The sequence below is a fragment of the Apteryx rowi genome, unplaced genomic scaffold (assembly GCF_003343035.1).
Source record: "Apteryx rowi isolate R43461 unplaced genomic scaffold, aptRow1 scaffold_111, whole genome shotgun sequence".
Taxonomy (NCBI): domain Eukaryota; kingdom Metazoa; phylum Chordata; class Aves; order Apterygiformes; family Apterygidae; genus Apteryx; species Apteryx rowi.
In genome coordinates, this window is record NW_020447320.1 from 1,094,476 (window position 1) to 1,112,823 (window position 18,348).

Genomic DNA, 18,348 nt, shown 5'->3' on the forward strand with positions numbered 1-18,348 from the left:
AGTAGGATTTAATACTTCCTACTTTTAACTAAAAAGGAATGCCACGTGAAAAGGCTAGCCAAAATCTGGGGTTTTTGAAAGGAGCCAAGAAACACAGAAATAGGAAATAAAAAGCCCTCAATTATGGAACCTTCAACAAAAAAAAAGAAAGAAAGAAAAAGGAGGAGAAAAATCCTTAAGGTAATCCAATTGTCTTTAAATTCACATAGCCATTTCTAGAACAGGAAAAGTTCAAGTAAAGGAGTCTGGGAATTTTCTTGCCAAATGTAAACTGAGACAAGGTTAGCTAAAGAAATTCTTCTCATCAAACCTCTTCTCCCCAGAAATTTCTTTGAAAGCATGTAAATTGCCACTCTCATAATATACACGTAAAAAGTGCATTAATAAGACAGCATTTCAGGAGTTAGCTCTCAGCGTGCATTACAGACTGCAAGCCCTCCATCACCCCCGAGACACAACATGCACTTCCCACTCCGGAAAGCAGCACATCACAACACATGCCAGTTCAGCTGTCTCGACTCTCTCACCCAACTATCATGTTATATCCAGAAATTTTCTCTTCAGCTCTTTCAGTTATCCTGGTTATAAAAATACAATGTTTTAACAATTGGTTTATTATTTACTATTTGCATTCCTGCTAGTTTCATTTCTGCACACAGCTTATTTATGCTAAGTTTCTGATGAAATGAACCTTCAGAATATTATGAAGGGAGGTTTGAAAGGCAGCCTCCCCGAGAAGGAATTACTAGCAGCATGTTATACTGAGACTTTTCTTCAACAAAAGTTTGGCTTTAATCAAGCTTTAGATGAGAAAGTTTTCTAAGACCACTCCCTCTATATTAAGATTCTAGTAACAAATATTCTTCGATTTACTGCAAATATTCTACTTCAAAAAAAGACTAAATATAAAAGTTGTGGCTCAAAAAGGTTCCAAGTAGTTAAATTCTAGATATCTAAAAAAAAAGTTGCTAAAAATTATTCAGCAAAGGACTTACAGGAGGAAGTGCAGGCTGGATTAGCCTTGCCAGCAGACTCACTTGACTGCCCAAGAAGTCAACAGGTAGAATATCAATAGATAAATAAAAGAAGGATCAGAATCTAGATACAGATCATATTTCCAACCCTTATAAAAACACCAGAGCATTTTTAGGATCAAAGAAAAACTTCTCAGTTACAAAGTGATTTACTTAAAATATCTTAAGGAATGGTTTTTGGAAGTGTGAATTAAAAATTAAAAACCTAGAAATGCTAAAGAATAATATTCTGACTCCACTGAAGCAAAAGTTTTAGTGCAGACTTCCTTAGAACCACAATTTCATTTTAAAGATTGGATTTCTCAACTTTCTAGCATCTTATGGTGTGATAGCTCATGATCAGCACAATCACAGTATTCCAAAGCTGATATATCAGTCGCAATGTAAAGAAACAGTTAAATATTTCCAAAGAGTACGGTTTTTGTTATTCTTATGCAAAACTATATCTAAACACAAGTTTATTACCCACCTAAATCATTTCAGGTACTTTTAAAAGAAAGTTCTTCAGAATTAACAAACGAAACAAGAAGTTTTCATTTATTTTCTTTTTCTTTTTTAAAAACAGGGCAGGCTTTACCTACCAGAAGTACATTCATATTCTGCACCATTACCATTACATGAGCGTCACATACTCTGCTTAATTTTGAAAGCATGCAACCTTTAAAGGGGCTTTTAACAAAGAATAATACTCATTGTGAGATGATCTATTTAATAGTTGCTCAAATTAGGAGGACATGGAGCATTTTATTTTCATTGTATTTGTCTCACCTGTGCAAATGTTTTAACCTCCTATTATAATTCCTATTGCAGGTAATTTTTTTTAAATTAACTCAGACATACACACCTGCAATGCACAAAGACCAAGCAAACAAACAGTAGAAACTGTTGCTATGACTATGAAAGTAAACAGCAGCTCAACAGGTGAGAGAAAAGCAGCCTAAATCAAAACACAGCCACCGCTTCCTGAATGCTCCACTCCATTTGGAGGATTGTTGCTAGATACATCACTGCACCACATGTCACTCACTTAACAAAACTTAATGCTAAAAAAATGAAGCCAGATAAGTGGCATAATATTCCTTAAAACAGTTTCTTAAAGAAACGTGGAATTACTGGATTATTCTCTGAAAAGCAAGGTAAGCATTTCAGCATATATTTTTCACCCCCACATCTAGGATTAAGCAGTCTGTCAGCCGAAGTGGCCACCGCTAGCTGAACGCTTTACAGAGCCGCAATATGCTACTCTTGCCCTCTGCTCTGCTCTGCGTAGGGTGCAGGTCTCTTGCCACAGGCTTGCAAACTGCTGCCGGGTATTGCATATGCTTGCTTTCACTCTCTCTCAGATAAAGAGGAGCAATTACTCCTTCGCTTATATGGGTCTTTCAACACAGCAAGGGGAATAGTTATCCAAAGACCTGCCATCATCACATCACCAGCAATTATTTTAAAACCAGGTAAATTGGTATAGTGATTCTGGGCAGACCTAAGAACAAACACTGCTGGTCTGTGAATGTCATGACGTTTCAAAATACACAGCAACCTTAAAACACACAGCTTGCATATAATGCTTATTTCAACAAATGCATAACTCAATCAGGGATTTTCAAACTTTGGTACTCCTATGACTCTTGCTTATAGAAGGTATTTAAAAGTAGTTTGCAGCTTTTTATTGCCCCTCTCTTTTTTTTTTTTTTAAATAGAGCCCATTAAAATCAGTGCACAGGCTTCATTAGCAATTATCCATCTTACTGTCTTAGAGGTCTAAGAGTAATTAGATTTCAGTGCGCTTAGGATCTTCTAGTTAAACCAGTCCTTCCATTTTCCAATTTGTGCAGTTAAACATTTTCTGCTTTGTCACAGATTATAGTTAATTCTGACCTTTAAATGTGTATCCTCTGAGAAAAATACACACACAACTATACTAAGTTGATGGACAAATTCAATACCCCTTGTTCAGAATTATGCAACAATGATAAAGAGTCAGTTTTTCTTTTTTAAACTTAATTCATCCATGCCGGGTAGTTATTTTAAAAACAGGTTTCTGCTTGAAGCATTCTACTACTTCCTCCATATGGGATTACATAATAATACAGCAAATATTATACAAATATACTTATAACCGTACATAAATACTGCAAGTAATCTACGTGGCTGTAGAATTTCACAGCTCCTTCAGCGCACACTGAGGCCTTTGGCTATTTTGCCAGGCTGTCAGTGCGGCACGGAGCAGCCGCTCGCCGCCGCACCACTGCAGCGGCAGCAGCCGCCAGCTTGCGCAGCGGGAAGCGGTGTTTCCCGCACGCCCCTCTGCTCCGGCTCCCGCTCTCCGGCCCCTCGAGGCTGCTCCGGACGCGGAGAGCAGCAGCCCTGCAGGAGGCAGCTCGCGACACCGACTGCAGCTTCCGCTACAGCACTTGTCCCCTGTTGCCAAGAGTTTGGCATCTTTCACAGACTAAAACTTATGAAGAGCAAAAGAAAAGGATCAAGAGAAAACTCATCGCTTCCCGATTTCTAGCAGTCGTCAAAAAAAAAAAACCCTCCAAAGGTTGTATTTTGTTTTTAAGCCTTTGTTTCTTCAGGAAATAAGACTGTAATGACGCAGCGCGCGTCAGCGCAAGGGAGTATGTGTGCCCACATCCATCTCCCCTATTCTCTACAATATGTTCAGACCCTCTAGCCTGTAAAGCAGGGTAGTGACTCATACGAACAAAACACCTTCCAAGTTTCACACAAATTGATAGAAAAGGGAAAGAGATCCTCCTGCTGCCCCCACTGAAGGAAAAATTGCAGAAAAGCACAATTCTCCTAGCTGTAAAATCCACTTAAAAGCACATTCATGAATATCTGAACTGTGAAAGAAGCTTCACAGGGAGTTCACATCTTATTAGGTACCAAAGATTCCAACTACACGATGACTCTATTAGTTACACTGCTCGCAGAAATACATATATAATAAAATATATGATATATATCTTTGAAGTACAAAAGTCACGGTTCATTAGAAACTGTAGAGTTCTAACACACAAAGATTAGCTTGTTGGAAATGTTTTAATGGCTTTTTTCCCTTCCTCTAATAGATAACTCATAAATTACATTTCAGCTCCTAAAAATCAGAGTCAGCTTTACTAGCTGACCTTAAGAAAAGTTAAGCATGACTGAATACACAAAGTTTTTAGTTGCTTCTACGACTAAAAGAGGTAATGCAACTAGCATAGTGGACACTTCAGCATAAAGTGATATATAAATTAATTTTATCAAATTGTTTTTTAAAAAGCATTTTCAGTATACATACTGCTAAATCATTAATTGCAACCTCAGAATTACAGTAGCTAAGCATCAAGAGGGCAGGCAAAAGATTACAGGTATCCATCACTGTTAATTATGAGAAGCTAACAGCTGTTGCACAGTAAAATGTTATGAAATGTCTTTATCTCATCTCACCAGATTCTACCTTGTTTTCCTTTGTTTCTCTGTAAATTCTGATTTTAATCTCAGACTAACTATCACATCACAGATCTTACAAATGGTAGTTTGAGACTGTCCGCTGAAATCTTGCGATACACAAAGCAGCTCTGCAGGTTGGGTTAAGGATAGCCAGCCAGAATCAGAGGTCTCAGCTGAAGAGTTTTCTTACCCTACAAAACCATCATCAGTTATCACAGCTGTTCCTGTTCCTCTTTGCTGGACAAAGAAGCTGCCAACAACACACCTGGGACAACTGGCGGATTGTTAGTTATGTGAAACAGCATCTACTGAGATTAATCATAGAAGAGATCATTTGATGCGATTATGAGAAGAAAAGAATGGGAGATGAAAAAAGAGCAAGTGACAGATACACACAGTGGTGCAGAAGGTGCTGAAGACCAGGACTCTGTCAGTGTAAAATTTTGGGGGAAAAGGCAGAATGAAAAGGAGGAGGAGGACATGAAACTAACTGTTTTTAAAAGCCCACTGAGAAGTTTTTACAAGGCAGCATCCACTTTTAACGAAGCCTCCCTAGTACCACAAAGGGATGCAGGAACTGAATGATGAGTGTCCCTGTAATCCCTTCCCTAATTGTAACACAACTATATCAGCATCAGTCACACCTCTCTCACTGACTCTTTGGGATCCATTTTCAGGTCTTAGGTTAGCAAGCTGTATTTTCTGTTATGCCCTGCTCATGCAAACCTAATTTCTCCAACCTCCAGTCATCCAGTTTTAGTAACTCTCCATCTCCATGCTGAAAGATTTCCTCCCAACAAGGACAGCACTTCAGAGCAATACGTTTTATAAATTGAACTGTTGTTCAGCACCATCACAAAAATAGAGGGAGAAAAACATGGCTAGAAAAATATCAGTGGTAAATGTTGGTAAACACCCACAATCCCAATTTTTGCAACACACAAGTGTTTTTGTACATAGACTCCATTGTGTCTCAAGTGTCTTACTTCATACTTAAGAGTTTGCAGCCCAGAAACAAAGATACTTATAGAAAAAGTATTCTTTGAAACTTGCAACTGAGTGATAACAGAGCTCTTCCCCTTGCCCCCAAACCACTTGAGAGATGAATCTAAAAAAAGAGTATACACACACTTTAATCAATGATGCCTTATATTTAATACATTCATGTTACTTAGAGGCAAACTGCCTGTCTCTAATAATTTATAGCTCTAGTGGTTAAAAACCTGTAATGCTGGCTTAATGTAAGCAAACATGCACATCCGAGATCACACACAAAATTTATTTCAAGTATTAACTATTTCTCATAACATGTGATATCAAAATTATTTCTGGAATCAGCAAGCATAGCTGCTTTTCTCCTTTAGTATAACCAATCTTTCATACTAACAGTCCATGTGTCTTTATTTGTGGTATAGTTCTTGACGGGAGCACTGGCTTTGGTAGAATACTAAAGAAATAGAACACTAAATACTAAAGAAAAGGGAGAAAAATTCAAGTAGTCAAGCAGTGGAAGAAAATCCCACAAAACATCTAGCATTTATTCCAGAGACTTAAAGACATGTTGGATCTCATTTCCCCTCTAACCACAGATATTTGCTGCAAGGTTATCTCCTCTGATTTTCCTGTTTTTTGGAAAGAAGGAATCCAGTGACAGCACCTACTTTCTTGTAAAGTGGCAACTAGAAGAGGTATTGCCCATCTCCTGCCCGCAAGGGGAGGACCGCGGACAGCAAGGGAAACATGGCAGCCCACCGCACAGGACAGTCACTCAGCAGGCTGGCACCGTGGGTCCCTCCCCAGGCCAGACACTGCGCCTGAAGAGCAACAAGAGGGACCAGCTGTTGGATTCGGGCTCCCCCATCAGCACGCTGCCTCTTCTGGGCGCTGCTCCGAGCTCATCCCGTGGGCAGCGTGCCCAACAGGAGGCAAAGCCTTTACAGAAACTGGCCCTAGATGCCCAAGTTCACCACACACTGCCCAACATCGGTCTGAAGCCAACCTCACCAGGCAGTCCTCAAGGTCCAAAATGAAGATACCAGGGCAAGTTTGCTATTTAAAGACAAAATGATTGTGGCAACTTGACACTGAAGTGGCTCAGAAGCTCTCAGCAGCTTAGAAGAATTTATAGCTCAAACTTGCTTCAGATAACTTTAGTCCAGTTCAAGGCCCTACTACAGATCTAAGGACCAGCAGATTAAAGTTAGACGCTTTCCTCTTGCTTTTTTTTGAAGGAAGTTACAGAAAATGCCTATTTTTCTCCTGGAACAGCACTATGAGAATTTTGAATTAATAAGACCCTTACAATAAAAGTAGCTCCAGAATAGCCAATTATGTTCTCCCATCACTCGCCCCCATTTGCCTGTACCAAAAGTTCCTGGAGTTCACAGGCTTTAGTTAGGCTGAACTGCCAGAAAGACTTAAAACTCACTGAAATCAGTGAAAGATGTTATACAAGTTACTACAACTTGTACAACAGAATTAGCAACCTGGAGGGAAGTACGGGCTGATACTATATCCCCATGTGCAAAAAAAAACATGCAAAAGAAAAAACATAACATGAGCAGGCAAGGTCACACATGGGCTATCAGCAATCATTCCAACCAACTCATTTTATTGAGCACCCTGTGGCTTAATACAAATGGTTATAAGCTTTGCTTACTTTTACTACTAATTTTATATATGCACAAACAACATTAAGTACAGCCAAGCCCACCCATATTAGTCATGATTGCCATGTTTGTCAAAGGACAAGATTAATATTCTTGTCCTCCATTAGTAATTGAAGGCAATATAAGCTCCTTATTGTAACTGAGAGAAAAGCAAGTCTATTTTATTAGTGCAACACTTGCTTTATTATCTGCAACAATTTTCAAAACAAAAGAAACATCAGTAGGAAATAGAAACAAAACAAGTGCAAATGCACAGAAACATGGCAATTTTTCTTAATTAATCAGCAAAACCTAGAACAATTTGAACAAATATTTGGAATCGATTTTACAAGACCTAGATATTATCCAATGTTTCAGCAAAGAGCAGTGCAGTTCTGCAGCAATGAAATACATCAGCTGGTATTTTTGTGATTCCCCTCCGCCCCCCCTTCTACGCTGTTCTCTTTTAATAGACCAAATTGATCCTGCTCAGCCAGCCAGCAGAGCTGTTAGCTCCAGCAAGTACAACGGGGCACTCTGAATGCTGCTTTGACTGAAAAATTCCAGAGAGCATCAGGAAAAGCAATGTTAAAAAGTCGCTCAGTGTATAAAAATCTAAAACAAAGACCATAATTTTAATCCTTGAAGCACATGCTAGGGAAAAGGGAATGCATCCATTCTGGGAGCAGAGTTGGGCAATAACTATTTTATATTTCTACTGCAAAATAAAGATTCAATTCTCAACATACGAAGTGACCAACTGCTGCTTGTTCTTTTTAATAAAACCTCATTTTATATAGTATCAGCAATTTTTGGTTATTTGGCTAAAGAAAAGAAAAAGCTTCAGCTATCTGTGCAGTCTTACTATGTTTTAAACACTTCAAACACACCAACAAGATACTTGAATGAGTACGGATAATACAGGCATGGGGTACAATATTACTGTACTCTGTACAGAATCACAGTATACTAAAGCCCATACGTTGCTTAAACAGTTAACAAAAAAGGCAAGATAGATACCTAAAAGCACAAACATAGCCAGAAAAAAAGTCAGAATACATCATCGATACAGATTTAAGTTTTAACTTCTCTGGATTAGGATGAAACCAAAAGCCTTAAGTGGTGTTCAGAAGAGCTGAACTACAGCCAGACTTTCAGAATCTGAGATATGAGAACTGGTAGATGTAGTAACTATATTACAGCTTTCCAATTTAAAAGCATTGCAAAAAAAGACTAGCATGTAACAGACAGAAATGCCCATTTTATTTTGGGCTATTTAATAATTTTCTCAGACAGATCCAAGAACCAAATGTGTTTTAAGTTTACCTAACAAAAAATTAAACTAAAATTCAAATTAACTTTGGTAAGGTGCTATAAAGATTCATATTAGGATCAAATACCTCTTGAAGTGTGTTTAATTTTACTTTAAGAAGTCTGGAATGCAGTTTGGATTGAATTTACAGAAAATGGCCAAAGGAAGAAAAAAAGAACTTCACAAATGTTATTTGAGCCTCTACTCTCCTATCTTTTTCACTCAGAGTTCATGAATAAGTGTTTTGTCTCCCTCTGTAGCAAACAACTGAAGAACAGATGGTACTAGGCTTAAGTTACTCTTTCCTTGGTAGTTTAATCAACGTGTATATTCCCATAATATGACATCTTATTTTACCCATTACTCCTATTGCATATTTAACCACCATATTATACATTACATCGTATTAACACAATACAGCAAAATTATTTTGCAGTAAATCAGTTATGTCACAACATACACAATCAGATTTTTATCTAATACAGACTAAAATGCCCAGGCACTTACATGGCAGATTCTGAAGACAGAGGGAACAAATTCCATTGGCTCCATAAATTTGCTGTCTTGGAATAATGCTGTAGCCATGATGGGGTTAGGCACTATAAGGCGTATTTAGTAGATGTAATACCAGTTGGTCTAAAAACAGTATAGTTGAGTTTGGAAGAAGGGGGAACTGAAAACCCAGGCATGTAAGTCCATTCAAGCCTGAAACAGAGTATCTTCCAAAAATAAAAATCCAGATGAGGACAACCACTTGAGTTTTTTTTTTTACTTTTTCTTTCAGAGATTGAGTAGAGCGGATATGACTTCACACCACCGTGCACACTGGCTGCCTGTTTAAAATAAGTCAAAGTCACTGCTAACAAACAAAATGATCTAAGAAATTTTTGGTGCAAATTCCTTGCCAGGTGATTTAGACCTCAATATCAGTCCATCAGTCCCTAGGGAGGACAGCTGAGATTTTTCCTTACAAAAAGGCTCCCAAGATTTATGAATGGGAGAAACATGCCATCCTGGGCTCTTCCAAACTGAGGAGAGTGCCCGCTTACTTCCAACGCATTTCCTAAGGATGACAGAGGCATTTAGTGACTTCTAATGATCACCTCTACTGCTTCCATGACACAGAAGAACAAGCAGAAGGACTCACGATCTCATGCTTGCACCAAATTCTCAGGTTTTTTTTAACAGGGGCACAAATGTCTGCAAGGAGAAATTCAGAAGAACAGCTCAGAAGCAACGAAGCATCTAATCCAACTTCAAGTGGACAAAATTCCCAAGCAGCAAGCTATTTTGGATAACCATCACATCAAAAGGAGGTATGGAATCGATTTCTTTGGAGGACAGCGCGGCTTTTTATTCAGGGATATGGGAGGCTGCTTATGGTTTCAAGATTGGTCCCTTTACACCACAAGGGAACTATCTAATACATAAAACAGGCTGTCTCTACTTTGTGGTTTATGTGGAAACTGGATTTGGAGAGATACAAACACACTCATTGGGAAGAAAGGAGAGTTGCAGAGAGTGGGAGTGCACATGCCCTTTTTAGATACGGAACAACTCGCACACTTTTACCAATTGATCAGAGCCTTTCTCTCATCTTATCCACTCCGCAGAAGTGAAACAGAACCGAGGCACAGCGGACCTAAGACTTCTCTGTACAATCCCCACCCCCAAATATACACCAGATACAGAAGACAGACTTGAAAGATCATCTCCATCATCTTGCAATTTCAACATCGGGTTCAGACTCCCACCTCCACCACAAAAGTCTCCAGATGTTCATTGTTTAAGACAAAACGAAGTTTTGTAGGAGTTTCAGAGAATATCACTGTAAAATTGCCTCCTGGCAGAAAAACAGGTTTCTCAATTCCAGACCAGGCAGAAGGACAACAGGAAAGAAGCTAATTAGTTCCTCCATTTCAGAGCTACGCAGAAACAGCAAGGTACCAGAGGAAGGTTGTTTCTAGCTGTGTGACTTACTAACTCCACGGCACCAAACATCCCCTTCCTTGCCAGATTAGGTTTCAGGCAAAGGGAAACCAAGTCTCACCAAGACAGCATTCATGTTTTCTGCCAGGACAGTATCACTTCTTGGAAATTATGCATTTCCAGATTTAACTTTAATTTCACATGTGCAAACTTGAACAAGTAGAAAACCAGCTCTGATTCTGCCTAACCATTTCAGATACTCTCCAAAAATTGTCTGCCTAAGCCACTCATGTTTCAAAGCAATGAAGATGTCTCTTCCAGCAGGAGTGCCAAGTGTCGTACATCTCACATGACTCGCATTTGGCTACCCTTTTCTTATTCCCACAGGCTGCCCAGGCACATCAGTATTTGCCTTACGTTTATGCTTTCTGGCCAGTCAAAACTGCCACAGCACCTACTCAACATGCCAGCAAGTATCCTACTGCCGGCAGCAAATAGCTATGAAGTGGCAAGTCACTTCTCAACATACAACCCCAAATCTGCCACCACAGCTGAGTTCCTGAAGCAGAGGAGGCTTATCAGTACCTCAAGGATCCCTTCACACCCAGTCCTTACACATCAATGCCCTCTACTTCCATCTACCCACCCAAGAATCCCTCTTCCGAACCTCTGCAGCATCTCTAATATCTCAGATTATGCAAAAATCCTGGTAACTCCACCAGCCAACAGCAGAATTGCTATTGCCACCCTTATTTGAGCACATCACCACCAGAGCTACTGAGCTTTCTTCAGATCCCTGTTATACCCTGACCACAAAGCAAAGCAGCAATCACAGACCATAAATGTAAGTATGTTATATACATATTTAATGAGTCAGATTGCATATCAAGTGCAAGCATTTTCATTATTAAGATGTCAGCTTCTAATGTCAACATCTTCTCCTGTCAGCTGTGTACAAAAGATGACGAAAAGGACCAAAACTATACTTTACACAAAGTTCTTGTTTAGTTTTTTAAAATAATTTCTTCCTATTGCAACAAGACCATACAGAGTGAAAGGCTTAACTAGAATTAAAAGAGCATACAACTACTCTTTAGGCAAAATGTATTCAAAAGAAAAAGAAGTCTTGTCTGATTCAGAGGAAGAATCTGAAGTCTGACCCAGCTCTATTTCATTTACTGAATTTGAGAAGTAGTCTATTAATAGTTCACTACCATATTCCTATCCAGCTTCTTCATGTCATTGAGACAGCTATACTAACAGACACCAGATATAGATATGTTTTCATATTAACACTGTAAAGCAGAGCTAAACCAATTGTTAAAGTTTAGACAGCAGTCACTATTTCAAGAATTAACTTTAAATAGACAAAATTGGACTGAGAGTTAATTTAATACGAGCACATAGCAATATTAGATTCAGTCTTTCAGATAGTTTGCCTCCTTACTTCTCCCCCAAGCAGATTTTCTAAATTATTCTGTTAACTTATGCTATGAAGTTTGTCCAGCTGATAGATTAACTAGATGGATAGTACAATAATCTACTCTTTCAACATCAGATGAATATTGTCAGCCAACAAGGACACTATGAAAGCCAAAATAAAGCACCAGTGAAAACAAAGAATTTGTTAGTTTTCCAGAACCTCCAGATTCTTGACATGGGACTGCAAGACATCCTCCTTCCACATAATTTAACTCTAATGCAGGAAGTTACTTATCAGCTAGAGTACTGAAAGTAAACTTGCTTTAACAGTGCCCGTTTTATGGGCTTCCACTTTTAATAACACAAACATCTATCTGCTCACACAAAAACATCTAAGTCATTGATCCTCTGTGATACTTTAAACAACTATCACTGATACTGCAAGTCAAACCATGTTCTCCAACTTGCACTGAAATAATTTAAGAAAAAGATTACATGAGCATCAAAGCATTCTCCCCTATAAAAGGCAACACATTTAGAAATAAACTGCATGCTTTTCCTCCCTTCACTGTCAGCAGGGAAAGATGAGCTTTTCAGTTCTCAAATGAGAAATTTTGCTTCGAGGAAAGGTATCAGCCTTAGAAACAAAAATTAGTGAGTTCATATGGGTCTAGCATTAACGGTTTAAAATGCCCTTTATCCATCTTGCATTAAAACAAAGCCTAATCTCAACTGGTACTTCTAGAATATTCACACTGTACTACTAAAAAGTTAGCTATCAGCTGATCTGGATGAGCTTCTTATTAAGGAGCAAAAACTAAGAGATAAAGAAAAAAAAATACTTGCTGTTCTCCAAGGGCATTAACCTGTCCTTTGAGTTCTTAAACCCATAATAATACTGAATATGAATCAAACTGAAAAAGTATTTAGAACTTAATTTTCACCTTTTAAAGCTGAGCCCTCAACAAACTTGGCACTCCTAAAAATCCTGGTGAGTTAAGATGTACAATGTACTTCTCCCCCCACCCCGCACCACCCTTTTTAAATTGCACCAAGGAAAGACTGGCAGTGACATGAAAAGGAAAAGGTGTTACAAGTGTACGAAGCATAACACTTTTCTCCTGAAAATACTTAAGTTTTTCTCTCCACAAGCATATTACAAGAAGCTTGGCAAAAAAGCCACAGGTGTGTGGGGGAAGGCAAGGAATTGTCACCCTACAGTGGCATGTCTAGTTGGGTCTGTTTTACCATCACAGCCCTTTATAGCACCCGTTGGCTAGTAGCCATGTGCAGCTGCAATCAGAGCTCCCGTAGTTCCCTCGATTTCTGATTTCAGAGATGATAACAGGCAGAAATTTGCCCCTGCCCCTTCCCTCACTCTTACGTAGCTCCCCAAGCATCGCTAGAAAGTCCAATACCAAGCTCTGCTCCGGCGAGCATCCAGGACTCGCGTGCACTCTCACATGAGCACCTGGAGGCCGAGCGTCCTGCAGGTTTCTTGCAGTGGCCTCTGAGCACCAGTTCACAGCCTGAAGAGCATGTCTGGGGCGACCAGTGCAGAAGGAACGGCTTCCCTCGCAGCCTGCACCAGCAGGCATTTCTCGCCTTTCTGCCGTGGGCATGGTGCTGAAAGGAAGAGACCATCTAGCCTGTCCACGTTTGCAACAAACAAAACTAAACCGAAACACAACGGAACAGGAGCCTCAGGATTCAGAGTCAAAGTGAGCACTGAAGAGCACAATGAGGTCTTCGAGGCATTCGAGATAGTACCGCATTAGGTTTTTCTGCAGTTTCCCTGCATGTTACCAGAGGGAAACAGGATAGGGATTTTGAAACCACTCATCGAACTAAAAAGAATATCTGCCTTGCCAGCATTATAATGGCAAAAGCCTGTATTCCTTACTCATGACCTAACATTTTAGTTAAGAGTACAACACTGAAATGCTGTTTCTCTGAAGCCTCACACAGCAATAGTATGTCACCAATTAAAATTAATTATAGGTGTTGAAAACCTTAGAATGCAAGCCCTGCCAAACTGCAAAGGCATACTAATCCTCTTGCAATACTTCAGTTTCGGGAAGGAACGGTAACTTATTTTCTAGTTAGAAAATGACTAAAGCTTTCATGTGTTCTCAGACAGGTCTAAAACCTAGATTCTAGTCCAGTTATCATTTGGGTCCTACCCTAAATCCTAGCCGTGATTTCAGTTCTGAATCCTAAATCCATCTCTTCGATGAAATAAAACTACTCAACAAGAATGGCTTGCAAGATCTTTGTACGGATGGACCAAAAAAGAAAAAAGAAAAAAAGAAAAAGACAAAGACACACAGGCAACATGACAACTGGGCTGAAAAAACTGCTGAGCAAGGACAGAGGATTAATGGCCGTGTGAAGCCTCCACACTGTTAGCTGTTAACTCGCAGGCTCTAAAAGTAACAAGCACAAGTGTATCTCTAGAACAAAGTATGGCTAGTTACAATTTTTCTGAAAAAGGGCCCTCTGTTTTTGTTGGTGTGAGACTGTAAAGGAATTCATTTTATGTCCTCAAAAGTATGGTGATCAGGGCTTCCACCTAGTCTTTTGCTACATATATCTGAACTTAAAATTTCTACAGAGAAAGATACGAGTAAGGTCATATCTAACTGGCACAGCATATATAGAATTTTTCAAAATGCTGAGAAATTTTCAAAATGCCCTTTTATTTCCACATTTCTGTAATAAAAAACCCTAACTGGATTAACAGAGTACTACAGAAGTCAAAAAGCCAAAGACAATATACAACTATTTACATATTCTACTGGTTGCTTACTTCTTGCAAGCCAATCCCAAAAGCATAGGCCTCATACGGTGATTAAAAACTTGTGTCGTTCAGGTAGTTTTCAATCCAGACCACACTACTGGCTTTTAAAATTCAAATACAACCTCACATTACCTGGCTTCTGGCATTACCTTCAAATCTGTACAGCTACTAGACATCAATGTTTAAAGAGAAACAGCAGCCCTAAACACTTCCATGGATTCTTACCAATTTTTCTACGTTGCCGAGTAATAAACAAACTTTCCCTCTAAAGTTAAAGGCCTAAAACAAATTCGGTATTAAATGAAAATGTTTAGTAGTAAGATCAGATTTAAACTGAAGCGCATAATTCTTATTAGTTTGCATTATAAATTGTATCAAATTATTACAGGTAAGTCCTTGGACTATGCTGTTAAAGATTTTAAACTTTTAAATGCTCTCTTCCCATACAGTTGGTGCAAGAATTTCTAAACAAGTGTAATTAGGAGCAAGAAAAAAAATCACCAGTTAAACTTCACACTGCAAATTTCCCCACCCAATCTCTGAGTTTTAAATGACCAAAACACTGGAATTTCAATAGAATTTGTTCTCCAATATATTTAGTAGTCTTCCATAGTTAAAGCTATTCTATTACAGAAAATATGTTAAAAATATCTGTTTCTGTTCCCCTTCTAGAACATATTGAGAAAACTTGGCAGCAAAAATGAATTCCTAATCTATGTGATTGCTCTGTTGTGACAGGATTTGCATGCACTGGTCAGAATAGACAGTTAAACAATATTGTCCTTTTTCTATATATAAACATTCCCTCAGAGACGATCTGAATTATTTCCTTAAATGAATTTCAAGCAACTGCAGTAAAGACCTTGCACATTCAGGATTCAGTCTCAAGCATAAGCCGAACAAAGACAGGGCCTGCCTGGCATGCTCTGCTCCCGGCCCCACCGAGCTTGCGGAATTCTCCTTTAAGTCTCCTTGGCAATCCCGCAGCCTCTGCCCTCCCTTCCCTGCCACCACCGCCACCACACTCGTGGGGTCCCCCCCGGTCCCCTCCGGCCCGCTGCTCCGTGCCGGAGGAGGGGCTGAACCTCTCCTGCACCAGCGCTTGGTACCTGGGGCTTCGCGGCCTTTTCTACTTGCCCGACTTCTACGGCTGTATACTTTGTATCAGCGTCCACTAAAAGCCAGTGAAATAAATGATTTTGAAGATCAAGAAGTGCTCCCTGTACTTCTTATTAAGGTGAATTATGAGTATATTTACAATGAAGTCACTAGGGAATAAAGATCTGACCGTACATTCACCACTGCCTAGCCCATGAAGTTGGGAGTAATTTACAAACAGTTTGTGCCAACGTAAAAAAAAAAAAAAAAAAAAAAAAAGCTTACTTTATCACATTATTTTCTTGCTATTCTTAAATACTCCTGTAGCCCATAAAGCTCAGTCATCCAGTGCAAGTTTAGGAATCCAGGATTAGTACTAAATTTTCTAGTTTCCACCAAAATGATGCAGTAAACTAAGACTAAATAATAACTCAAGAAAAAAAGACTACGTTAAGATTTTCTTTCAAACATCTTATTCAAATGACTGTTAACAACAGAGATGATGTAAGAAACACACACTAAAAGCTTCACCAGAAACAAAGCATGCTCTACTGCCATTTTCACAGAAACAAGAATATATACACTGTTAGAAGAAGGTGACAGCTATGCCCCAAAACAGCAAAAGACAGAATTAGGTATCTAAAACATTTTTCTCTTCAGATATTATGGGATGAATTCACTCTAGAGATTCAGAACTTAAAACAGGTCTTTAACTTCAAATCTTGCTTTTAAAAGGTATGTGGACACACAAGAATTTGACCTATCTGAAGCACTAGTTTGCAATATCTAAAAAAGGAAAGCACTCAAGTACTTTCTAAGTTTTAATCCACTAGAAGCTTGCAACAGCCATGTTTTCAGAGCAGGGGAGAGGGCAAGTAAGGGGGAAAGAGACAGACAGCAGATCTTCAGTCATTATAAAAGCGTAACATGTTTATATTTGGACGAAAAGGAAACTTCACTTCTGCAAATGCCTTTTTAAAATATATATATATATATATATATATATATATAGACCTGCTTCTCTACTCCTGCTAAATCAAGCTACTCCTGTCTAAAGTGTCAGTCTGAATTGGCCTCGGCAGGGCGGGTGGGGGAAGAGAGGAGCTCTGTTTAGCTCTTTTCAGCATGCTCTTGCACACTCAGAGGGACTAACTCGTGACCTTTTTATGCAATATGACAGGTCCTAGGTTAACATAGGAGCTTTAGCAGTCAGAGACCAGTGCTGCGAGGGTTAAGCCAGGGAGGAGTGTACATAAGGTGGTAGATTCAGAGCCAATGAAAATATCGTGCTATAGTTAGACACTGGATATTAAGCAATGGTGACTATAAAGGTTGCTCAAAGCTGAGCCTCTGTAGATGACACTAGCATGTTGCCCTTAGCTTCTAGGCTTACAAAGCAGAAAAAAAATGCAGGAGGATCAGCTCAGCTTACCTGAAGTTCACACCAAGCAACTTCCACCCACGTCTCTGTGTCCAGACCCTTATAGACCGTTTTGAAGGATCCCCTCCCGAGTTCGATATCAAACTTTAGGAACCTGCCGTCCAGCGAGGTGGCAACTGCTTTCATGTCGGCCTCCTCCTCGGGCTCCTCTTTCTTGGACTTGCCCTGATCTTTGGAAGCATCTGTCGCCTCTCTCCTTTCCGCATCTCTGCCAGTCTCCTTCTGCTCTTCAGCCCCCGCCATGCCGCCAGGGGCTGGCCCCGTCTTCAGCTCCCCAGCAGGCTCGGCCTCCGAGCACGCCTTCTCCGCTGCCCCGCGCCCTACCTTGGCCCTCTCCGCAATTATCCGCCTGGTTTTAGGGAGCAGGATAATTTTCCTCTGATGCTCTGACTCGGGAAGATCGAAAGCAGGCTCCTCCTGGTCCGAGTCCACCACGCTCCTCCGGAGGAAGCGCTGATGGACCATTTTGGGGTCCTTGGCGCAAGGCACGCGGAGCGGCGGGGCAGCAGCTCCCTCGGTTCCCGGCATTGCAGCAGCGTCCGCCCCGCTCCTCCTGCCACCGACGGGCCCATCAATATTCATGCTCGTCTCCGCAGCCGGGGGAGCGCTGGGCTCGGCAGTAGCTGGAAACCCGCCACGGCCGCCGCCGCCTCCGCCTCCCCGCCGAGGTGCCGATCTGGCATCGCCCCCAGTTTCCATTAGATGTGAGGTCTCAGCGCCCGCCGCCGCCGCCCCCGGGCCGGGGAAGTCACCGTGGTCCACGCCCGCGCCGAGCCGCGCCACCGCCACCTGCAAGGGGCAAGGCAGAGCGCAGCGCCCTGACGCACCGGCGGCCGCGGCTCTGCCCGCCGCCGCCCCGGCCGGCACTCACGCTCGAAGTCGGAGTCGGAGTCCTCGTCGCCCCGGTCGGGCTCCTCCTCGCCGTTGGACTCGGTCTGCATGGGCTCCCCGTCGAAGTTGACCCCCCTGCGGCCGCCGCCGGCCGCCGCGGCCTCCTGGTCGCGGGCATCCCGCAGGCGGGCGAAGTAGTCGGCGGCGAAGCCGAGGAGGTCGGACGGCCGGTGCCGCAGCACCTCCACCGTGTAGCCCTGCAGCAGCTCGGTGAGGCCCGGCGGGATCTCGATGCTCATGGCGCCGGGACTGCGGAGGCCGCCGCCGCCTCCCCCCGCGGCCGCTGTGGCGGTGGCGGGCTCGGGGCCTCCCTCCCGGGGCGCGCGCTG

The 18,348-nt window shown here is 41.1% G+C and overlaps 1 protein-coding gene across 1 annotated transcript in view; it reads right to left on the reverse strand.

Moving 5' to 3' along the window:
* The window catches only part of WNK2 (WNK lysine deficient protein kinase 2), a 123,662-nt gene extending 105,825 nt beyond the window's left edge, over positions 1 to 17,837 (reverse strand). The window contains exon 1 of the mRNA XM_026076776.1: positions 17,120 to 17,837. Within this exon, the coding sequence (XP_025932561.1) occupies positions 17,120 to 17,827 (708 nt within the window). The 5' untranslated portion in view covers positions 17,828 to 17,837. The remainder of the gene's footprint in view (positions 1 to 17,119) is intronic.
* Between the last annotated feature and the right edge of the window lie 511 nt (positions 17,838 to 18,348).